Source organism: Siphateles boraxobius, unplaced genomic scaffold (assembly GCF_051911475.1).
Source record: "Siphateles boraxobius isolate OS27281-9 unplaced genomic scaffold, OSU_SipBor_1 471, whole genome shotgun sequence".
Lineage (NCBI taxonomy): Eukaryota > Metazoa > Chordata > Actinopteri > Cypriniformes > Leuciscidae > Siphateles > Siphateles boraxobius.
This window is the reverse complement of record NW_027509110.1, coordinates 1-24,687: the sequence shown is the minus strand read 5'-3', so window position 1 is coordinate 24,687 and position 24,687 is coordinate 1. Positions and strand designations below refer to the sequence as shown.

The following is a 24,687-nucleotide window of genomic DNA, read 5'->3' as shown; positions in this document are numbered from 1 at the left end:
GAGAATGAACAAGACACCATCGTCGTAACAGATAGGCGAGACATAGTCGGAGATCAAATAGTTCCTACCCCCACAGCTTTAGACCAACCAAAGAAAAAGACTAGAAAAACGAATTATTCTGTACCCCCATTTAGTCCTGAGCTATTTAATGGTGAGGCTATCTACATGTATTAAAATTTAAACTCAAATTTGTCATACCATTATGATTGATTGTTATATTTCCATACAGCAGGTTCGGATAGAATCCATGATGATGATGATGACGATGTGACTGACTGGGGTGTGGCTCAACTCCACGCTTGGGATCAGAGCTCTTGGACGAGCGAGCGTGGCGAAGCGTCGAACGCCGGTCAGACGCCATTTCATTTTCACCAATCGTCGGAAGAGATCGATGTTGAAGAAGTAGCGCTGACCCCTCAACCAGTCGATGAACCATCCAACGATAAGCCTCTGATTCGCCAGCTCATTAATTCAATAGATGCATTTCGCAGTGAGTTTCGTGAGGCGAATGCGGATATAAACAGGAAAATTGATGCAAATTCTGCAAGGCAGGAAGAAAACCATAGCAGAATAGATGCCTTACGTAACGAGCTACGATCCTTTCAGCCAGAGATACATAGCAGATTCGATGTTCAGGATCGTTTTTTTCAGAATGTGAGCGATGAAATATTTCACCGCATCCATATTATCCGATTAATCATGGATGAGGATTCTGATATAAACGAGCATATGTCAACGCAACACCATAGTGAAATGCTGCTCAGGCTTCGTCTTCTCCATACCCTCATAGATGAGATGTCTGCTACAATTAATAGTTTACTCACGATCCATTTTGTACCGCGTTAGATCATGTATTGATTGTTATATACACTCTTTGATTTTATACTCTTTGATTTATATTCCTTTTATATACTCTTATTATATTACATGTATACACTATGCTATTTTATCTATGCTCTATGATTTTGTAATATCTCACGTTTTATACTCTGTGATTGTTTTATACTCTGTGATGTTAGTCTGAATTTCAAAAATGGATGGATCAAAATACTTCTTTACAGACGCTCGTCAATCAGACCAATCTGACACAGAACTGTCTCCGGATGAGCTTGAAACGATAAGTATGCTTCCAGATTCTTTAGAACAGTATCTTAATGTAGAATCGTCACACCAATCTGCTGATTTGGATCTTTTTGAATTAGCCGTAAATCCAAATATGAATCTCTATGACCCACCCATACAACACGGTGCAGGGTTAAATACCGCCGAACCACCCCCAGATCCTGACGACGATAGTGTAGAACATCCTACCGACGATGATAATACTTTCCGCGAAGGTAATCCTCCTACACATGAGCGATTAAGTCCCCTCGACATTGATGCGTTGATTCGCCGGGGTGGGTTCGTTAACGGATATCACGTTTTACCACGACCTCGTTTCAATAGCGTATCGTTGAGAAGGAGCATGAATCTGAGAGTCATCAACTCTGCAGATCTGGCCGATTATCATCGTTACTTACACGACACACTGAGCGGGATTGTTACTTTTGCTAGAGATTTTGGTGGGGATGTACCCGTGATTAATTTGACCGTGTCAGCCTCCAGTCTACAAATACCCATCAGCGCTGTTTTAACCGATGGAAATAATTATGACCCCAATTTGCTTTACGACCAAATTGAAAAAGTTTTACAGAGCAACGATCAGTTATTATCGGACCAGGCCGTTGAGATAGAAGCTACCGTTGTTATGAACAGGCAAGGAGGTGGGGGTCAACGACGTAAACTTATGGATCTGGCCATTGGTGAGGTGATCAAAAGAAAAAAAAACAGTTTATTTTGCCCCACAAATATTTCGAATAATTTGTGCTTCTCCATTTGTCTCGCCCGTTTTCTTAACCCACAACACCCGAGACCGAGTAAGAAAATCTGGCTACCACCATCCAAAACAGTGCAGGCTTCTCAATCCAAGATCCAATCGCTTTTAGCGACATAGCCTCATTTGAACGAGCTCTAGGCATTAAAATTGTCGTATTTCACAGATCTAACGCAGCTGTCTTAGAAACGTACAAAACTTGTGATGAACCCCATCCGAAAACGGTGTTCCTCTATCACCATAACGATCATTACTACATGATAACGAGTTTGACAGGGTTCATCGGTTCGGAATACGTATGCGAATTTTGTTACAAAAGTTACACCAGTCGCAGAGACCATCGATGCAAACACGTCTGTAACGTATGCTTCGACTCAGAATGTTACACCTACCCTAAAACGACCATACACTGTCTAGATTGCATGCGTTACTGTAAATCGAGCTATTGCTTCGAAATGCATTAAAAAAACCCACCTCCGGGTCACGAAAACCCCGCCTGTGATCTTATAAAATACTGTAAACTATGCAACAGACGCTACCAGGTTAAACCGGGAAACAAGAAAACCAAACACGTATGCGCTCCGGACAAATGCGACCATTGTCGCGAAATTCTGGTGGACGAGGGAGAACACCAATGCTTCATACAGCCCAGAGCGCCTAAGGAGTTTTGCGAAAAATACATTTTCTACGATTTTGAAACGCGTTATGAAAATGGGAGGCACGTGGCTAATTTTGTTTGCGCGATCACGTTCCAAGGGGAGAAATTTGTAGCTCGCGGTACAGGCTGTATAGCTAAGCTAATCAAGCGCTTCAGACAGCCGCGATATGAAGGCTGCTGCTTCATTGCTCATTACGCCTCCAGATTTGACTCCTTTCTCATTCTGGAGTATTTCTGCAAAGCTGGGATTGCCATCGAGGTTATCATGCAGGGATGTAAATTAATCCTTATGTATGATGAAACGTTTGCGCAGCGATACCTCGACAGTTATTCATTTTTCCCCGTTTGCCCTAGCCAAAATGCCAGCTGCGTTAGACTTGACGACGACTGAAAAAGGCTACTTTCCACATCTTTTCAACAGAGTGGAAAATGCAAAGTATTTCGGACCTTACCCCGACAAAAAGTTTTACAACTACGATAACATGTCGGATAAAGACCAACAAAAGTTCGATGCCTGGTACAGCACGGTTGAGGGTAAGTTCTTTGACTTTAAGAAAGAACTGTACGAGTACGGCGTTAACGACGTTGTGTTATTACGCGAAGGTTGTATGAAATATCGCCAGTCGTTCATCGAATGCACCAAACTTGACCCTTTCAGTTTTACGACGATCGCTAGTTGTGCGATGGGGATCTTCAAAACACATTTCCTTAAGAAAAATACGCTGGCTCTCACGCATAACAAAGCGTACATCCGACAGAGCAAATGCTATTCATCTGGTTCAATAGAATGGCTGGAGTATGTCAAAAAGACTCGAAACGTCGACCTACACCACGCCTTGAACCATGGCGAAGTATCCTTCGGTAAGTACTTTTTAGACGGTTACTACGAACAGAACGGGTTGAGGTTTGGCTTAGAATACAATGGTTGTGTACACCATGGACACTGCTGTCGCTTTGAACCCCATCAGACACACCCCTTGTCGCGAGTACCTTACGGGGTTCTCAGGAGACAGTTTGACGATAAGGTCGAAATTCTGCAGAAGACGGTTTGCAAATCGAGGTTCTTTGGGAATGCGAATGGAGCAAAATGAAAAAGACCGATCCCTCCGTGATAGAATTTATGGACAATTATTCGGCCCCCGAGAGATTGAAACCGCGAGACACTCTGTTTGGTGGTCGAACTAACGCTTATAAACTCTATCACAAGGTGACCGAAGATGAAAAAATAAGGTATCTCGATTTCACCAGCCTCTACCCCTTTTGCCAGGCTAGGAAAAGCAATCCGATCGATCATCCACAAATCATTTTCAAAGATTTTGAACCGATTGAAAATTATTTCGGCCTTATCAAAGCGACCGTGTACCCTCCCCGCAAATTACTGCACCCGGTTCTCCCTTACAGATGCGAAGGAAAACTCATGTTCCCGTTATGTAGAACTTGCGCTCACGAGCAAAACCAGACCTCAACCTGTACCCACACGGATCAGGAAAGATCGCTGTCGGGCTGTTGGGTCAGCATCGAGCTTTTAAAAGCCGTCGAGAAGGGTTATGTGGTAGCCAAGATAGACGAGGTTTGGCATTTTCCTCAGCGGTCAGACGCATTGTTTGGCGATTATGTCAAAACGTTTCTGCGTTTGAAACAACAAGCGTCAGGGTATCCGTCGAATGTGGTCACGGAGGCTGAGAAAGAGACTTACATCCCTGAGTATTTTGAAAAAGAGGGGGTTCAACTCGACCCCGAAAAGATCAAGTACAACGCCGCCCAGAGGGCAATCACGAAATTGATTCTCAATTCGCTTTGGGGTTGGTTCTCGTTAAGACAGAACCTGCCTCAAACGACTCTGGTGAACGACCCCGAAGATTTCACCAGAATCGTTTTTGGTAATACCGACACACTGTCCTATTTCACATTCGTCTCGGACGACGTAGCTCTCGTTCAGCATAAACCTGACAAAGACGATGTTTGTAAGGCGCACGACGTTAACGTGTTTCTAGGAGCGTTTACAACGGCTCATGCACGACTGGAATTGTACGAATTGATGGACAGACTCGGCGACCGGCTTCTTTACTCAGATACGGACTCCGTCGTCTTTGTGTCTAGGGAGGGGGACTGGGAACCGCCTCTAGGGGATCATTTGGGGGAGCTGACGAGCGAGCTAGACGACGGCGACTTCATAACGTGTTTTTGCACGAGCGGGCCTAAATCTTATGGGTACAAGACGGCCAAAGGTAAGACGTGCATGAAAGCTAAGGGTATAACATTGAATGCAAAAAACTCCCGAGCCATCTGTCTGGAATCCCTGATTGGTCTGGTTGACGGTTATGTGACGTCGCAGGATAGCGCCAAACACATCCTGGCTCACACCGAAAATATTGTGAGGAATAAAAAGACTCTCACATTGCACAACAAATCAGTCGTTAAAAAGTTCAAGGTGGTGTATAATAAACGCAGACTTTTGCCCGATTTCACCACTCTTCCTTATGGCTACTGATCAGGTGATGCACAGAGGGTCTCAGGTTGTTTCCGATTTTGATTTCAGACTTCAACATCCATTTAGTTGTGTTATAAGTGGGCCGTCCAATTCTGGAAAGTCTTATTTTGTAAAACTTTTGTTGGAAAAGGGTTTGACTATAATCTCCAAGAAAATTGAAAACATTGTATGGTTGTATGATTGCTGGCAGCCTTTGTACGACGATGTACTGAAATTGTACGACATTAAATTTGTGCATGGAATACCCGAGAGTCTGAATGACGATGATTTACTCATAAAACAAATCTTCTCATCGTGGATGATTTGATGCAGCAAGCTAGCGCCAACCTGGAACTCCAGCGCGTATTTACGCAATATTGTCACCATCGGAATCTCAGCAGCATCTATATAGTGCAAAATTTATTTGCACAGGGTAAGTCCAGTCGAACCATCAGCTTAAACGCCAATTACATGATTTTGTTTAAAAACCCCAGGGACGTCAATCAGGTAGCGATGCTAGGACGACAAATGTACCCGGGAAACACAAAATACTTTATGGAATGTTATCACGACGCGGTCAACCGATCTTTCGGATACCTATTGATAGACTATAAAGCTAAAACTCCGGAGCAGTACCGTCTCAGAACAGGATTGCTGTCCGACCGTCAAGTGGTTTATATCCCGAAAAAAAGAAGAACGTGATAAATCGTCATGTCCGCCAGACTTTGTAAACATCTGCCGGTGTTAAAACTGCTACATAAAGCGTCTCCTAAACAACGACGTGTTATTTTACAATCGGTGTCCGACGAATTCATTTTATCGCTGTGCGAATTGGCGCTAAACATCCTCTACGGCACGATCCCGGTCAATCGCCAGCAGTACCAAAAACTGAAAAAGAGAAAAGCGGAAATCAAATTTGTGGCCGATAAAAAAATTGGCATAGCGGCCAAGAAACGAGTCATCAACCAAAAGGGCGGCTTCCTTTTACCTTTATTAAGCGTCGCCGTCCCGTTCCTGACAAGCTTGATAGCCAATCGATAGGATGGAGTACGCTGAGAAGATGTATTTAGTCCCGCAGCATCAGCTGGATAAGATGAAAACTGAGAATGTACGCGAGAACATTCAACAGACTGTGGAAAACGATTTGGACGGTGCCATAAGAAATATTTTACATCGCACCGATTTGAATCCGTACGAAAAAGCCAAACTTTACACCAATACCCTAAGCAGGTTTTTGACCATCGTTAGACAAGGGGATCGTGAGAGCGGGGTTTTAACCCTCTCGTTACCCCATAGTGACCCTGAGCCTAAAGATGCGCAAACGCCAGCCGCTCCCCGCACTGCTAATGTTGAAGACGGTGTTGCTGAGGGGGCTGTGGAGGACGAAGTGCTGAAGAATGTCCCTTCGAGAAGCGTGAAAAACAGTAGATACATATTAAACAAGATGTCTAAAGCTAAAGGACTAAGCGGGTGGAACGAATCGGGGGAGTTTGTGTTCAAGGGTAAAGTCGTACCAGGTTCACACATGGTTGATTTGTTAAAAAATGTGACGGCCCCCCAAAAGGTTCGGGATGACCGGAGACCTCTGGGATGGACGGAGTTTCTACAGGCTTTTGGCGAGTTAAACATTCCTTTTTCTACAGTGCCGAATCAACAGGTCAGGAGCGTGATTAAGTCTCTAAAGAGTAAACCCGCCACCCCCGCCACCACACCTGATGTTAGACCTTATAAAAAGGCACGGAAATATTCATGCTATAGGACTCCGAAAGACTCTGTGTTTAAAATATCGACCGGTGATCCGAGGCAATGGTTGGAATTTTAACGAATGTATCTTACGATTAAATAAAGACGATAAAAAATAAAATGTTTTAAGATTTTTTATTTATAGATCAAACACGTTTGCACACAGGATGACATTTTATCATTACACACATGCGGTCTTAATCTCTTCACAAATAGGGATACCATTTTATCATTTTTAATATAATCGTCGGTGTATAGTTTCAACACACGGTCATAGTCACAACCTTTAGTTAAATGATATAGAAAAAACAAACAGTGCTCCCCACAGGTATTGGATGAATAATCCTGGACTTGTCTGTCGGAATATAATACTTGGGGGTGGTTGGTCGCTAGAAAGTGATCGATGCTGGTTGGGAAGCGGGTGCTGTTGGGTGGATTGCCAAAGCTGTCGAAAAAACAAGCGGGCCCCTCTTCGGGTAAATAAACGGCTATCACATGCTCACCGGGTAGCCGAGCGGGGTCGGTGTTAATGATCCCCATCGCAGGTAAGGTCCTCACAGGTTTTTTGGGTAGTTGATCGCTCGGTAGAACCCCAAGAAAATGTGTTCTGCACGTCATTTTATCCACGATAGCTGTGAGTTGAAGCGTGTTCATCTCTCAATAGTAATCGATCAGCACCTGTCTGCGGTTAGACACTTCAATGAGAGAATCAAAAACGGCGTAAATGATTAAGTTAACGGTATTTGGCAGCGGTTGTCTGAAACGAGCTTCGACTCTGATATTTCCGGACTTGATGAGCGAAATGTGCTGGCCACACTCTTCATCCGGGGTGAGGTTAAACGCATAAAGCGTGTATCCGTTTATGAAATCGTTACTGTCGATACAGAGTGCGCGGTCTTTAAGGTGTCTACCGGTCGCCATCGAAAGCTGATAAAATTCACGCGCCGCCACACCGGCTTCGAAATTAGGTTGTAGAGGTTTAGCGGGGAATTGCTGAGAATCGACGTAGACGGCTAAGAACTCCAGATTGTAATGTTTGAACGCAAATGGATTTTTTGTGTAGGATCCGGTGAATGCATCGTTGTCGACCATGGCGATGATGATAGACTTTGGCAATGTTCCTAAAAACAGATTTTCTTGATTCAGAACACGAGACCCAGTAGGGATTGAGAACGTTTTTAGACAGACCCTGTCGACGGCGTACTTGGCCGTTGTTGACAGTAACGCCTGTGCGGACTTGATGCACCGGGGGTGATACAGACACTTTCTTGACAAATAGGGATGCCGCCGTTATATTTAATTTGTAAGCAATGTCGTCGCCCCTCATCAGGCAGAATTCATCTTTTGCTCGAATAAATCGCAACTTAACATCCACCCCATTCAGTAAAAGTTTCTCCTGGAAGAATATATCGGCGTGTATGGGGGTAAACAGTTCCACCTCCCTGCTCCGGCTGGTATAGGTCGCCCTCTTTGTCAGTCCCGCGTTATTGCCAGGGGGGTCATGCACATCCATCTGACCCGCCGAATCTTTGTGAAACAACGATGTGGAGAACAGAGATTCCAACGTATCCTTACCGTAGTTGAGCAGACTCTCTATGATACAGCGATAAGGATAGGTGCTTGAGCTTTGAGATATCAGGCGATCACCCAGGGTTATGTCGACTTGCGAAAATATTGTAGCGCCCGGGTAGTTAATGAGTCCAACCCTAGCCAGATGCGGGATATCGTCTCCGTCAGGCTGCGTGATTTTCACCCGTAGATAGAGCATGGTGTAATTGAGATCCATATAATCATCCCCGTTTCCCGCGATAAAAAACTCTATCGGGGCAGAGGGCGAAAGGGCCGATAACGGAGCTACTTCTAAATAGCTGTTTTTCTCGATGATGGTCTGTGTCAGAGGTACCGTAAATAAGTCCAGCTCGGACTTGATGCACTCTCCCGACATACGATGCAGTAACGCCATGTTAGAATATGGTTTTTACCCCTCTCTTGACCGACGCGTTTCGCCTAACAGTCTTCTTACGCTTTCTACGTACGAGTGAGCGTTTGTTTGATACATGTGTTGTTTTCTTCCTTTTCACCCCCGATTGACCACGCCTTCTCACACCGGGAGGTTTGGACGTTCTCTTACGTGCCATGACCATCAGACCAGATCCGCCTTGAGCTTTAGCATCATTGTCGTGGGAACGCATCAATACATTTGAGAAGACGTCGGATACTATATTTTTAGCAGCCGATTTTAGGTGGGGCTTTGCAATGCTGAAGCCTCTTTTTAACAGAGGTACGGCCATCCTGAACAGACCTCTAAAAATACCCCCTAAGCCGCTACCATACATAACCCCTCCCCTGGCATAACCCGGTAAAGCTCCCCCGGCTTGGTTTTGATAGTAGGCGACATAGTCCGGACTCTCTCTAGGTCTATAATGATAATTCATTTTTTGGTTTAAAGTGTAGTTTTACGATGACTTTCCCGTAAGTGAAGGGTACCGGTTTGTTTTGATCGTCCTTAACCTCTATGGTGATGTCAGTGATGTGATCCTTGGCGATCGATGCGTAATGCGGCTTGGTGTATCTAGCAATGACCGTCTTGTTGGTTTTACCCGATATATGTACGCATCTCAAAAGGGGTACGTGAGAATCGCCGACCACTTGATATTGGATAATGTCCGTGTAGACGTAGAGTGTGTAGAACCCTGCGTTGATGTCGCATTGATGGGGGGCGTACATCATAATGGTTTTCGTCAAATCTGTTTCTTTATCGTAGCTCGATTGTCCGAGATACCCGCCTTTCGCTAATCCTAAAATAATGCCGAGTCTCCCTCGGAAGTAGAGTGAAACGTTGGGTTTTGCCACCAGAAACAGTTTGTTTTTTATTTCATCATGAGTCAATACCCCATGATTTAGGATAAGTTGATTTATAACACGTACGATGGCGCGAATATTCGGGTAGTACCCTCCAGCTATGTTTAATTGCTTCGCTGTGTTTTTTTTAACCGTATCACCATCCGACGCAATGTTTAGGGTGAAATATCCTTCTTTGTCGTTAAAGCTATACCAACTTCTAGGATATTCGATTTCGACTAGTCCGACTTGCCAGGGTCCTTTCAAGCTTATAGCTTTTGGTAGTCTGGTTGTATAGCTGGATATTCGATTTTGGGGGTAAACCCACGACGATGCATTGCATGGTAGCGTGACGTAGAACCCGTGCTCGTCCATGATGGTATGATCTCATCCGTTATGGTCGATGCGTTTTAAGGAGATTGCAAGTCCACCACAGTTTTTTTATCTACATAGCTGTTGAATTTTGAAGGCCATCCTAGCCATTTCACTAAAACAAGCGTAGGTTTGCCTTGTTGTTTCTGACCTAAAATCTTTTCCACCTTAAAAGATTTGTTTTTACTCACAATTATTTTTTGCAGCTCTTTTTCATAAAAAACCCCTTCAAGGACTTCGCCGTCATAATCGCTGAGTCTGTAGACCGGGGGTTGGCGCGGGATACATGAGGATACAGTGAAAAACACTTCTGTGTAGTTCTGCTCATAACCTTTGGCAAACGGACCTCTCACTTTAGAAATCCTGACGACGTCGCCGACTTTGAACTTTAATACGGGTTTCTCGGTCTTATTCTTCTTTACATCCCCATACAAGTTTTGAAACACTTGACCCTCATTGACTCTGCTGACGTCCACGGGTCTCATTCTGATACTGCGATGATAACTGGTATTGTACCCTTGAATAATGTCCTGTAAAACATCTATGTATCGTCGTGAATTGGTAGCCGTTAAAAATCTCCACATGCGACTTTTTAACGTTCTATTAAATCGTTCAACGACGCTGGCTTTCAAATCGGTAGCGGTAGCGAAATGATTAATGTCATGCTTTTTCATGAGATTTTGAAAATGTTTGTTAAAAAATTCCTTCCCCTGATCCGTCTGCAATTTCTGTGGGACACGCCCCTCTTCGAGTATAGACTCGAACGCTTTGGTAACCTCAACCCCGCTCTTATTCTTCAACACCCTGGTCCACGCGTGTTTGGTGAAAACGTCCACGCAGGTCAGCAGATATTTATGACCGTCATTATCCTTGGCATAAGCGGTCATGTCGACCAGATCAGCCTGGAACTGAGTATCGATTCCGTATACAACCACCCTATTTCGTTTGTATTTTATCGGCGCTGTTTTGTGTAATGTGTAAGCATCCTCACCAGCCAGCCATTCTGAAACCTGTTTATCGCTTAGGCGGACTCCGCTATCTTTTAAGACGGCATCTTTTAATCGTTTTTTACCCCCTAAAGAACCTGGGTTGGACGGTGTATAATAAGCCTTTTTCATGAGCTCGGACATGATGATGATGATGTTTCACCCGCTGTGAAAGAATGAGAGGTACGGATGATTTGAATCAATCTTTTATTAAAAAAATATGGATATAATGACGTTACAGAATATACAGGCTAAGTAAAAATGGTTATAATGACATGTCTGTACACGCTAGGTAAAAAAAATGAATATAATACAACAAACATTAAGTAAAAATGGATATAATCATGCTACATGCACACTCAAGGTTAAAATGAATATAATACAACATAGTAAAAAAATGGATATAATGACGTTACAGTCTAAGTAAAACGGATATAATACAACGGTCTAATCACAATCTAGCCAGAATAAAAAGTCGCGGAACACAAACATGTTTCTGTTTAGGACATAATCGGTAAACAGTTCAATAATTTGGTCGACGTTGTTAATCAATTGACGACGTTCGACCATCTCCTCATCATCAGTGTCTAACCCCTTTGACTTTTTGACCAAATGGATACATACATCAACTACAAACGTGAACATGGATAACGTATCATAGACACCGATGTCAGACTGTGAACCGTACAGCCAATCGAGAACCTGTTTTATCACATAGAATACTTGTTCGTCATCGTCAAGACTTACGGAGATCATAGAGCACCATGTATTGTTACGACCCAGACCTCTTACATTTATCATCATTTTCTTGAGATTGGTCTCACGTGTACTGTCGTCATCATCACGTAAAATTTCAAACGGGGAATCGGATGCGTCCTCAATAATCTTGTTCATAAGACCGATGATCTGGTCTTTGTAATGATCTTTAAACATGGATGCTATAAAGTGTGTTATACTCCCCACAACGCCCATGTCGGAGGAGGTTTGGTCACTCCCCATTCACGATGGAGAGACCTTCCCAGAGATCAACGACGTCGTAGATGATCTCCTTGCAGGGTTTGTCCAGAAGTCTCCCCCTGATTTCTTCTAGCTTGGCTGTGATGAATGGTTCGTCTTTTAATTCATGCAGAATACCCCCGACTGTTCCTTGAATACGGTGGGGTCGAGATTTTAACCCACACCGGTTGAGGATAATAGTAATGATGGTATGAAAATTGGGTTTAAACAGCTTGCCTGACAGTTCATCAAAGTGTGTGTCGAAGAAGTAGTTGGGAGGGTCAAACAGGCAGGAATGCTGCAGCTGGCTAGGATGATCAATCGCACACCCCTCACATTCCTCCTTGAGCTTATCACCAATGAGATGTTGCAACAGCACCACGACCGCTGCTTTTATGATTTTGAATCCAACGTCGCTGAAACATCCGTCTGTAGCATCTAAATTGGGTTTAGCATCGGGGTCGTTGCGTCCGTCGGACTCGTAAGTCAGGTTGTGAGATCCAAGCTTTTTGTTGGATGGTGGTGAAGGTTTAGTGCAAGCGCAGTCGCACTCGATCTCCAAATCCCAGTCTAAGCGACGTTTGGTAGTTTTAGTCTGAGCCCAGTCGTTTTCAAAGCACGGTGCCAAGGCTATGCGACGTCTGGTAGTTTTGGCCGGGGGCCAGTCTTTGTGGAGACCCGATGGTCCGGCGTCGTCGGTCAGAATATGGTCGGTCACGCTATCGTCAGGGTCGAGAATGTTGCCGAAAGAGATACCGCAGCTGCACACGTGTGTGGGTTCTGGACCTCCGTCTTCAGCCATGGTTTATATGTGTTTGCTCGGGAGGGTCTGGTCGCTGGAATTTATGAGGTTGTAGAAGAGGGCGGAACGTTCTAGAATTTTAACCACGGTTTATAAAGACGCTTGGGAGGGTCTGACAGTCGAGCTTTAGGATGACTGTAGTGAATGGGCGTGGATGGCTTAGTAAACGAACTGCTGCGCGCGCATCTCTCGGGGTGGAACAGCTGCACTTTGATTTTGTTGTATCCGTCGTGCAGGTCACACCATTTGAACATTTTGTTGATGGCTGAAAAAACACTAGTCAGCAGATTCAGATCGCACCAATTGAACACAAATTGCATTTCGTACAGATCGTGATGCTCGTTAGGCCGGATAACTCCTGATCGAGTGCTGTCTAGCTTTGTCTTGTCTTTACAGCAGAATATGTAGACAGAATCATTCGGCTTCTTTTTAGTATGGTCACCTACCACACGGTACCGGGTGTTTGGGCTTACACCGTCCCACTCGGCAGTGTACAAAGGCTCTTCGCCGATGTCGTGCAGATCCTTCCAGACAAACGTGTAAAATAGAGTCCAGTCTTTTTCAGGAAATACAACACACGGATCTTCCCCAGGCTGAAACTCACCCACGCCGTCGGCGGTGTAGAGTATAACAATTCGTGAGGGTTTATGAAATTTGTACCCGAATACACGGTTACTACACATCATATATTCAGCTTGAGTCCATTCCGAAGTTTCATGGAGAAAGTTTGTCAAACGGACGTGTCCAATGGCCTTTCTCGGTGCCATAGTCAGACTTTCCATCATCTTGCTGGTCAGCGCCATCTCTGGGGTTTTAGGGGAGGATGAACCATCCATGCTCATGTAGCTCATGGTTCTCTTTCTGGTCTGGCTACAACACACAGTCCCTATTTATATACCGTGCTCAGGAATGCCAGGATATCGGATGACACGCACACACTCACAGACAGACGCACACACACACAGTGCGGAGACTGTCAACTTTAATCCAATTCTTCACCATAGTGAAACGGTAAGATGATTTTACTTTTGTAATTCTAATCTATTCTAATCTATATGCGACATTAGAAAAATTATTTTCTCACCCCGACACGGAGGGGATTTCCCACACCAAGAAGTTATTTCCCCCCGGGGTCAATAGGTCAAAATCAATGGGGCAAAGACAACTGGCAAAGACAACTGGCCACTTCACATATCATACAAAGGTCAATAGGGTAAAGACAACTGTCAACTTGATCGATCGATAGGTCAAAGGTTAATCCCTAAATTAAGCGACCTCCGGAACAACCCCTCCGGAAGGTCAAAGGTTAATCCCTACATCAAAGGACCTCCGGAACACCCTCCGGAAGGTCAAAGGTTAGCCCCGCCCACCTGTCAATCATAGGGTCATAAATCATTTTGACATAAGCCGAATGGTTATAACTACTCACACTGCTTGCAGGGCAGATTATGGGAAGGAGCCATCTTCTAAAAAGCACATCCATCTCATCAATAGGTTTCTGTAGTGTAGTGGTCATCACATTCGCCTAACTCGCGAAAGGTCCTCGGTTTGAAACCGAGCAGAAACAGTGGTTGGGGTCTGACAGAAAATTTATACTGTTTGCCACGCTAGGTGAGTGTAGCGCTCATTTCCTTTATACGCTTTTTAACTCTCTTGGGTCGTTTTTTTTCCACATAGCAGCAACATAGACTTAAAATACTCCGTCATTTTACGTCATATAAATAAAATCAATACATGATTATAAACTATAGAGGGTCTTCTTTTTTTGTGTACACTCACATTAACATCAAAACCGTGTGCTTTTGTAAAATGAAGAAAATAAACAGGGTGTGCTTTCTGCCTCTCTGTCTCCGTTAAATTTTTTTCTGGTGCACGTCTCTAAACTTAAACAAAGCTCAGCGAATACTATTCACACAAGCACGAGCAATATATCTTTATAATCATTTAAGTTTGTACTTTTAAAATATCTAATTCAAAACTAAAATAAATATTCTCTGTTTATGTAATCTATTAAAAAAGAGAGAGGTGTCAGCCGATCTCATTATCGTTCTCTTAGCTCATTATTCTGCTAATCTGACACGCCCACGGAGAGCGCGCGGTATTCAAACGCAAATGATCTGAAGCAACACATGCAAAGTGTCAACGCCCCTCATAAATGCGATAACACAACAAATGTAATCATCAGATTAATGTAGCCTACTATTTCTTCTTGCGAGGCTGTGTGAGGAGTAATCCTGGGACATTTACCTCAGAACATGTGCTGTTTTTTTTTCATTCCGAGGAGCAACGGATCCATCTGATAAGTAAGTTCTTTATTATTATTGTTCTAATCGCGATATCATAGTGTATGTAAACCGCAAAAAGACTGTTTAAATATTAATCGCGTCTGTGTGTGAATGAATGAACTGAACAGTTTTTACCAAACCCTATTGCTATACTGAGATGAGTGAAAATCGACTGAAATATGTTGAAATAACGTTAAAATGTCTTTGTATTAGCAACGTATTAAACTGCAAATTAAAATTTATGCCCTAATATAGGCTCATAAAAACAACAAACGATATGCCTATGTTACAGACGAAATATGAAAGACAACATTTTGTTGACTAGTTTTGGATAGATTATTAACTGTTTAATGTAAAATATGCTACTGCCACATTGAATAAGCTTTTGTTCACCAATTTCTGCTCAAATGTTATATATTACGCTATGTTTGTTTTGTCAAAAATAAAGTCATCAAGTAGGATGCTATTATAGTGTTTGTTCCAATGTAGGCTTTATTCAAACTAATGAATCCTTAACTATGAAATATGTATGATAAAATGTATAATTTAGTTTTTACAAAGAAATATGAAATATCCATCTGAGAAGTAAGTTTTTTTATTATTGTTCTAATCGCGATATCATAGTGTATGTAAACTGCAAAAAGACTGTTTAAATATGAATCGCGTGTGTGAATGAATGAACTGAACAGTTTTTACCAAACCCTATTGCTATACTGAGATGAGTGAAAATCGACTGAAATAGGTTGAAATAACGTTAAAATGTCTTTGTATTAGCAACGTATTAAACTGCAAATTAATATTTATATGCCCTAATATAGGCTATCATAAAAACAACAAACAATATGCCTATGTTACAGAAGAAATATGAAAGACAACATTTTGTTGACTAGTTTTAAATAGATTATTAACTGTTTACTGTAGCCTAAACTATAGACTACTGCCACATTGAATAAGCTTTTGTTCACCAATTTCTGCTCAAATGTTAAATATATTAGGCTATGTTTGTTTTGTCAAAAATAAAGTCATCAACTAGGATGCTATTATAGTGTTTGTTCCAATGTAGGCTTTATTCAAACTAATGAATCCTTAAATTTGAAATATGTATGATAAAATGTACACTTTAGTTTTTACAAAGAAATATTACACTTGAAATATTGTTATTTTAATTGTTGCTGTAATTGTAACCTTTTTAATAAAATAGCAAATAATATATTTACAAGGTAGATGTAAAGAAAATATTAAAAGGTCAATATAAGCCTTCTCTTCAAATTATTTGTATTGTGTTTTATTAGTGACAAATTTGGGGAGAGGATACATATTCAAAACTTTCTGAAAATACAGTATGAGAATTAACTACACAATTACTAGAAATGTTCACCTTGGATATTATACAATTTGCAAGCAAAAATACAAGTGGAAAAATACTATTTTTTATAGATGTTTCCAACTGTGAACCAATTTTGTAGTATATATACACATTTCTTTTCTTGTGTCCTTGTATTCTTTCTTGTGGCTCAGTGACACACCTGTGGAAAGCTCATTATGCGGCTCATTAAGCAGGTCTTTTGTCTTCACAGGTGTGAATCAGACCATTATACATGAGTCACGCCCATTTCGCATATTGCCTTTCCAAACAAAAAGTGTTTTACTAAATTTAAATCAATGTATTGTTTTATGTGAATGATTTGGAAGGATGATTTTCAGATCATTTTGAAGCAAAAATCCTAGGCGAGAACATCAATTAGTCAAAAGTCTTGTGGACACATATTTAGTATGTGTTTTGTGGCCTTATTTCAGAGACTTTAAGTTTTAGTTTTTTCAATAACCATGCATAAACAATATTCTCTCAAAAATACAAACATGTACATACATCTTGCTAACATATTATGGTAGCCCTGTTTGTGCTATATAGAGTGAATTTACACCTTTGCCATTAACATGTTTATAAATAACTGAAAAAAGCTCAAATGTTAGAGCATGTCAGAACACCTCCAGAACCCCAAAAACACTTTGGACCCCAGAGGGTTAACAAGCGTGCACCTAAAGATTTATGTCTGCCACCTGAAGACGTGTTTCCGTAGTGCAGAGGTTATCACGTTCGCCTCACACGCGAAAAGGTCCCAAGTTCGAAACTGGGTGGAAACAGTGGGTGGTTTTTGCAAAAATTTCGTATGCGATTTTCTGTTGAGCAGGTCAGTACACTTGCAGGGATGTTTGTGGTTTAATCTCTTTAGAAAAGGACAAAAATAAAACAAATGACCGTTGAGGTTTCCTGTACAGTAATAAAAAATGTTTGGTCTGCAAACAAAATTAGCAGCTTTTTGCCATTTTTAAAACACTGGGCAGTCTATAGTTTCAGTCGCTTTTGAACAAGCGTACCCCAGAAGCGGTGGGACTGACGTCCAAATCAAGTTTCGGAAGTTAAGTGGTTATCACGTTTGCTTTACACGCGAAAGGTCCTCAGTTCAAAACTGGGCGGAAACAAGTGGATGCGTTTTAAATATAAATGCTGCAATTCGCTACAAAACCCTTACTTTTGAGACAGGTGAAGGCCATCGTACCAAGGAGCTGTAGGCAGACTGCCATGCCGAATGACACTAGGTGGGTGCCGAATGACCTCTGTTCTGTTGTTTGTGGAATTCACAGACTGTCACACTGCTTGCAGAGCAGATTATGGGAAGGAGCCATCTTCTAAAAAGCACATGCACCTCATCAATAGGTTTCTGTAGTGTAGTGGTCATCACATTCGCCTAACACGCGAAAGGTCCTCGGTTCGAAACCGAGCAGAAACAGTGGTTGGATTCTGACAGAAAACTTTAACTCTTTTCCACGCTAGGTGGGTGCAGCGCTCATTTCCTTTATATGCTTTTTAATAAGCGTGCACCTAAAGATTAATGTCTGCAACCTGAAGACGTGTTTGTAGTGTAGTGGTTATCACGTTTGCCTCACACGCGATAAGTCCCCAGTTCGAAACTGGGCGGAAACTGTGGGTGATTTTTGCAAAAAATTCGTATGCGATTTTCTGTTGAGCAGGTCAGTACACTTGCAGGGATGTTTGTGGTTTAATCTCTTAGAAAAGGACAAAAATAAAACAAATGACCATTGAGGTTTCCTGTACAGTAATATAAAATGTTCGGTCTGCCAACAAAATTAGCAGCTTTTTGCCATGTTAAAAACACTGGGCAGTCTATAGTTTCAGTCGCTTTTGAAAAAGCGTACCCTAGAAGCGGTGGGACTGACGTCCAAATCAAGTTTCTGAAGTGTAGTGGTTACCACGTTTGCTTTACACGTGAAAGGTCCTCAGTTCAAAACTGTGTGGAAACAAGTGGATGCATTTTAAATATAAATGCTGCAATTCGCTACAAAACCCTTACTTTTGAGACAGGTGAAGGCCATCGTACCAAGGAGCTGTAGGCAGACTGCCATGCCGAATGACCTCTGTTCTGTTGTTTGTGGAATTCACAGACTGTCACACTGCTTGCAGAGCAGATTATGGGAAGGAGCCATCTTCTAAAAAGCACATGCCATGATATCACGTTCGCTTTACACGCAAAGGTCTTCAGTTCAAAACTGGGCGGAAACAAGTGGAGGCATGTTAAATATTAATGCTGCAATTCGATACAAAACCCTTACTTTTAAGACAGGTGAAGGCCATCGTACCCAGGAGCTGTAGGCAGACTGCCATGCCGAATGACCTCTGTTCTGTTGTTTGTGGAATTCACAAACTGTCACACTGCTTGCAGAGTAGATTATGGGAAGGACCCATCTTCTAAAAAGCACATGTGCCTCATCAATAGGTTTCTGTAGTGTAGTGTTCATCATGTTTGCCTAACACGAGAAAGGTCCTCTGTTCGAAACCGAGCAGAAACAGTGGTTGGATTCTGACAGAATATTTAAACTGTTTGCCACGCTAGGTGGTAGCAGCGCTCATTTCCTTTATATGCTTTTTAATAAGCGTGCACCTAAAGATTTATGTCTGCAACATGAAGACGTGTTTCCGTAGTGTAGTGCTTATCACGTTCGCCTCACACGCGAAAGGTCCCCAGTTCGAAACTGGGCGGAAACTAAGGGTGGTTTTTGCAAAAATTTCGTATGCGATTTTCTGTTGAGCAGGTCAGTACACTTGCAGGGATGTTTGTGGTTTAATCTCTTTAGAAAAGGACAAAAAGAAAACAAATGACCATTGAGGTTTCCTGTACAGTAATATAAAATGTTCGGTCTGCCAACAAAATTAGCAGCTTTTTGCCATCTTAAAAACACTGGGCAGTCTATAGTTTCAGTCGCTTTTGAACAAGCGTACGCTAGAAGAGGTTGGAATGAGATCCAAACCAAGTTTCCGTAGTGTAGTGGTAATCACGTTTGCTTTACACGTGAAAGGTCCTCAGTACAAAATTGGGTGGAAACAAGTGGAGGCATGTTAAATACAAATGCTGCAATTCGCTACAAAAACCTTACTTTTAAGACAGGTGAAGGCCATCGTATCAAGGAGCTGTAGGCAGACTGCCATGCCGAATGACACTAGGTGGGTGCCGAATGACCTTTGTTCTGTTGTTTGTGGAATTTACAGACTGTCACACTGCTTGCAGGGCAGATAATGGGAAGGAGCCATCTTCTAAAAAGCACATCCCTCTCAACAATATGTTTCTGTAGTGTAGTGGTCATCACATTCGCCTAACAAAATTAGCAGCTTTTTGCCATGTTAAAAACACTGGGCAGACTGTCACACTGCTTGCAGAGCAGAAACAGTGGTTGGATTCTGACAGAAAATTTTAACTTTTTGCCACACTAGGTGGGTGCAGCGCTCATTTCCTTTATATGCGTTTTAATAAGGGTGCACCTAAAGATTTATGTCTGCAACCTGAAGACTTGGATGTTTGTTGTTTAATCTCTTTAGAAAAGGACAAAAATAAAACAAATGACCATTGAGGTTTCCTGTACAGTAATATAAAATGTTCGGCCAACAAAATTAGCAGCTTTTTGCCATGTTAAAAACACTGGGCAGACTGTCACACTGCTTGCAGGGCAGATTATGGGAAGGAGCCATCTTCTAACAATCACATGCACCTCATCAATAGGTGTCTGTAGTGTAGTGTTCATCACGTTCGCCTAACACGCGAAAGGTCCTCGGTTCGAAACCGAGCAGAAACAGTGGTTGGATTCTGACAGAAAATTTTAACTGTTTGCCACACTAGGTGGGTGCAGCGCTCATTTCCTTTATATGCTTTTTAATAAGGGTGCACCTAAAGATTTATGTCTGCAACCTGAAGACTTGTTTCCATAGTGTAGTGGTTATCACGTTTGCCTCACACGCGAAAGGTCCCCAGTTCGAAACTGGGCGGAAACTGTGGGTGTTTTTTGCAAAAATTTCGTATGCGATTTTCTGTTGAGCAGGTCAGTACACTTGCAGGGATGTTTGTAGTTTAATCTCTTTAAAAAAGGACAAAAATAAAACAAATGACCATTGAGGTTTCCTGTGAAGTAATATAAAATGTTCGGTCTGCCAACAAAATTAGCAGCTTTTTGCCAAGTTAAAAACACCGGGCAGTCTATAGTTTCAGTCGCTTTTGAACAAGCGTACGCTAGAAGTGGTGGGACTGACGTCTAAATCAAGTTTCCGTAGTGTAGTGGTTATCACGTTTGCTTTACACGCGAAAGGTCCTCAGTTCAAAACTTGGCGGAAACAAGTGGAGGCATTTTAAATGTAATGCTCCAATTCGCTACAAAACCCTTGCTTTTGAGAGAGGTGAAGGCCATCGTACCAAGAAGCTGTAGGCAGACTGCCATGCCGAATGACCTCTGTTCTGTTGTTTGTGGAATTCACAGACTGTCACACTGCTTGCAGAGCAGATTATGGGATGGAGCCATCTTCTAAAAAGCACATGCCATGATATCACGTTCGCTTTACACACGAAAGGTCTTCAGTTCAAAACTGGGCGGAAACAAGTGGAGGCATGTTAAATATAAATCCTGCAATTCGATACAAAACCCTTACATTTAAGACAGGTGAACGCCATCGTACCCAGGAGCTGTAGGCAGACTGCCATGCCGAATGACCTCTGTTCTGTTGTTTGTGGAATTCACAGACTGTCACACTGCTTGCAGAGTAGATTATGGGAAGGAGCCATCTTCTAAAAAGCACATGTACCTCATCAATAGGTTTCTGTAGTGTAGTGTTCATCACGTTCGCCTAACACGCGAAAGGTCCTCGGTTCGAAACCGAGCAGAAGCAGTGGTTGGATTCTGACAGAAAATTTTAACTGTTTGCCACACTAGGTGGGTGCAGCGCTCATTTCCTTTATATGCTTTTTAATAAGGGTGCACCTAAAGATTTATGTCTGCAACCTGAAGACTTGTTTCCATAGTGTAGTGGTTATCACGTTCGCCTCACACCCGAAAGGTCCCCAGTTCAAAACTGGGCGGAAACTAAGGGTGGTTTTTGCAAAAATTTCGTATGCGATTTTCTGTTGAGCAGGTCAGTATACTTGCAGGGATGTTTGTGGTTTAATCTCTTTAGAAAAGGACAAAAAGAAAACAAATGACCATTGAGGTTTCCTGTACAGTAATATAAAATGTTCGGTCTGCCAACAAAATTAGCAGCTTTTTGCCATGTTAAAAACACTGGGCAGTCTATAGTTTCAGTCGCTTTTGAACAAGCGTACGCTAGAAGAGGTTGGAATGAGATCCAAACCAAGTTTCCGTAGTGTAGTGGTTATCACGTTTGCTTTACACGTGAAAGGTCCTCAGTACAAAATTGGGTGGAAACAAGTGGAGGCATGTTAAATACAAATGCTGCAATTCGCTACAAAACCCTTACTTTTAAGACAGGTGAAGGCCATCGTATCAAGGAGCTGTAGGCAGACTGCCATGCCGAATGACACTAGGTGGGTGCCGAATGACCTTTGTTCTGTTGTTTGTGGAATTTACAGACTGTCACACTGCTTGCAGGGCAGATAATGGGAAGGAGCCATCTTCTAAAAAGCACATCCCTCTCAACAATAGGTTTCTGTAGTGTAGTGGTCATCACATTCGCCTGACACGCGAAAGGTCCTCGGTTCAAAACCGACTAGAAACAGTGGTTGGATTCTGACAGAAAATTTAAACTCTTTGGCACGTTAGGTGGGTGCAGCGCTCATTTCCTTTATATGCTTTTTAATAAGCGTGCACCTAAAGATTTATGTCTGCAACCTGAAGACGTGTTTGTAGTGTAGTGGTTATCACGTTCGCCTCACACGCGAAAAGTCCCCAGTTTGAAACTGGGCGGAAACTGTGGGTGATTTTTGCAAAAAATTCGTATGCGATTTTCTGTTGAGCAGGTCAGTACACTTGCAGGGATGTTTGTTGTTTAATCTCTTTAGAAAAGGACAAAAATAAAACAAATGACCATTGAGGTTTCCTGTACAGTAATATAAAATGTTCGGCCAACAAAATTAGCAGCTTTTTGCCATGTTAAAAACACTGGGCAGTCTAGTTTCAGTCGCTTTTGAACAAGCGTACACTAGAAGTGGTGGGAATGAGGTCCAAACCAAGTTTCCGTAGTGTAGTGGTTATCTCGTTTGCTTTACACGCGAAAGGTCCTCAGTTCAAAATTGGTTGGAAACAAGTGGAGGCATTTTAAATGTAATGCTCCAATTCGCTACAAAACCCTTGCTTTTGAGACAGGTGAAGGCCATCGTACCAAGGAGCTGTAGGCAGACTGCCATGCCGAATCACACTAGGTGGGTGCTGTCCAAATCAAGTTTCCGTAGTGTAGTGGTTATCACGTTTGCTTTACACGCAAAAGGTCCTCAGTTCAAAACTGGGCGGAAACAAGTGGATGCATTTTAAATATAAATGCTACAAAACCCTTACTTTTGAGACAGGTGAAGGCCATCGTACCAAGGAGCTGTAGGCAGACTGCCATGCAGAATGACCTCTGTTCTGTTGTTTGTGGAATTTACAGACTGTCACACTGCTTGCAGAGCAAATTATAGAAGAGGTGGGACTAACGTGCAAATCAAGTTTCCGTAGTGTAGTGGTTATCACGTTTGCTTTACTCGCGAAAGGTCCTCAGTTCTAAACTGGGCGGAAACAAGTGGATGCATTTTAAATATAAATGCTGCAATTCGCTACAAAACCCTTACTCTTGAGACATGTGAAGGCCATCGTACCAAGGAGTTGTAGGCAGACTTCCATGCCGAATGACCTCTGTTCTGTTGTTTGTGGAATTCACAGACTGTCACACTGCTTGCAGAGCAGATTATGGGAAGGAGCCATCTTCTAAAAAGCACATGTCCTCATCAATAGGTTTCTGTGGTGTAGTGGTTATCACGTTCGCCTCACACGCGAAAGGTCCCCAGTTCGAAACTGGGCGGAAACTGTGGGTGATTTTTGCAAAACTTTCGTATGCGATTTTCTGTTGAGCAGGTCAGTACACTTGCAGGGATGTTTGTGGTTTAATCTCTTTAGAAAAGGACAAAAATAAAACAAATGACCATTGAGGTTTCCTGTACAGTAATATAAAATGTTCGGTCTGCCAACAAAATTAGCAGCTTTTTGCCATGTTAAAAACACTGGGCAGTCTATAGTTTCAGTCGCTTTTGAACAAGCGTACCCTAGAAGAGGTGGGACTGACATCCAAATCAATTTTCCGTAGTGTAGTGGTTATCACGTTCGCTTTACACGCGAAAGGTGCTCAGTTCAAAACTGGGCGGAAACAAGTGGAGGCATGTTAAATATAAATGCTGCAATTCGCTACAAAACCCTTACTTTTGAGACAGGTGAAGGCCATCGTACCAAGGAGCTGTAGGCAGACTGCAATGCCGAATGACCTCTGTTCTGTTGTTTGTGGAATTCACAGACTGTCACACTGCTTGCAGAGCAGATTATGGGAAGGAGCCATTTTCTAAAAATCACATGCACCTCATCAATAGGTTTCTGTAGTGTAGTGGTCATCACGTTCGCCTAACACGCGAAAGGTCCTCGGTTCGAAACCGAGCAGAAACAGTGGTTGGATTCTGACAGAAAATTTAAACTTTTTGCCACGCTAGTAGCAGCGCTCCTTTCCTTTATATGCCTTTTAATAAGCGTGCACCTAAAGATTTATGTCTGCAACCTAAAGGTGTGTTTCCGTAGTGTAGTGGTTATCACGTTCGCCTCACACTCGAAAGGTCCCCAGTTCGAAACTGGGCGGAAACTGTGTGTGGTTTTCGCTTGATCAGGTCAGTACACTTGCAGGGATGCAGGCACATTTTCTGTCAAAAATAAAACAAATGACCGTTGAGGTTTCCTGTACAGTAATAAAAAATGTTTGGTCTGCCAACAAAATTAGCAGCTTTTTGCCATGTTTAAAACACTGGGCAGTCTATAGTTTCAGTCGTTTTTGAACAAGCGTACCCTAGAAGAGGTGGGACTGACATCCACATCAAGTTTCCGTAGTGTAGTGGTTATTACATTCGCTTTACACGCGACAGGTCCTCAGTTCAAAACTGGGTGGAAACAAGTGGAGGCATGTTAAATATAAATGCTGCAATTCGCTACATAACCCTTGTGAAGGCCATCGTACCAAGGAGCTGTAGGCAGATTGCCATGCCGAATAACCTCTGTTCTGTTGTTTGTGGAATTTACAGACTGTCACACTGCTTGCAGGGCAGATTATGGGAAGGAGCCATCTTCTAAAAAGCAC

At 42.5% G+C, this 24,687-nt stretch overlaps 1 protein-coding gene and 8 non-coding genes across 9 annotated transcripts; 8 read left to right on the top strand and 1 right to left on the bottom strand.

The window, feature by feature from the left end:
* Positions 1-7,401: 7,401 nt before the first annotated feature.
* LOC143710532 (uncharacterized protein F54H12.2-like) lies at positions 7,402-8,707 on the bottom strand. Its single transcript, XM_077201472.1, has 2 exons — positions 7,933-8,707; positions 7,402-7,865 (listed from the first exon to the last, which is right to left on the bottom strand). The coding sequence occupies exons 1-2, from the start codon at positions 8,705-8,707 to the stop codon at positions 7,402-7,404; spliced, it is 1,239 nt and encodes a 412-aa protein (XP_077057587.1).
* A 9,038-nt stretch (positions 8,708-17,745) lies between these two features.
* On the top strand, positions 17,746-17,818 carry trnav-aac (transfer RNA valine (anticodon AAC)). The gene has a single exon. It is a non-coding gene; the product is annotated as a tRNA-Val (tRNA).
* Positions 17,819-19,019: 1,201 nt separating this feature from the next.
* trnav-cac (transfer RNA valine (anticodon CAC)) lies at positions 19,020-19,092 on the top strand. Its single transcript has one exon. It is a non-coding gene; the product is annotated as a tRNA-Val (tRNA).
* Positions 19,093-20,297: 1,205 nt separating this feature from the next.
* Positions 20,298-20,370, top strand: trnav-cac (transfer RNA valine (anticodon CAC)). The gene has a single exon. It is a non-coding gene; the product is annotated as a tRNA-Val (tRNA).
* A 1,655-nt stretch (positions 20,371-22,025) lies between these two features.
* On the top strand, positions 22,026-22,098 carry trnav-gac (transfer RNA valine (anticodon GAC)). The gene has a single exon. It is a non-coding gene; the product is annotated as a tRNA-Val (tRNA).
* Positions 22,099-22,761: 663 nt separating this feature from the next.
* On the top strand, positions 22,762-22,834 carry trnav-uac (transfer RNA valine (anticodon UAC)). The gene has a single exon. It is a non-coding gene; the product is annotated as a tRNA-Val (tRNA).
* A 475-nt stretch (positions 22,835-23,309) lies between these two features.
* Positions 23,310-23,382, top strand: trnav-cac (transfer RNA valine (anticodon CAC)). The gene has a single exon. It is a non-coding gene; the product is annotated as a tRNA-Val (tRNA).
* Positions 23,383-23,935: 553 nt separating this feature from the next.
* trnav-aac (transfer RNA valine (anticodon AAC)) lies at positions 23,936-24,008 on the top strand. Its single transcript has one exon. It is a non-coding gene; the product is annotated as a tRNA-Val (tRNA).
* Positions 24,009-24,127: 119 nt separating this feature from the next.
* Positions 24,128-24,200, top strand: trnav-cac (transfer RNA valine (anticodon CAC)). Its single transcript has one exon. It is a non-coding gene; the product is annotated as a tRNA-Val (tRNA).
* Positions 24,201-24,687: the final 487 nt, after the last annotated feature.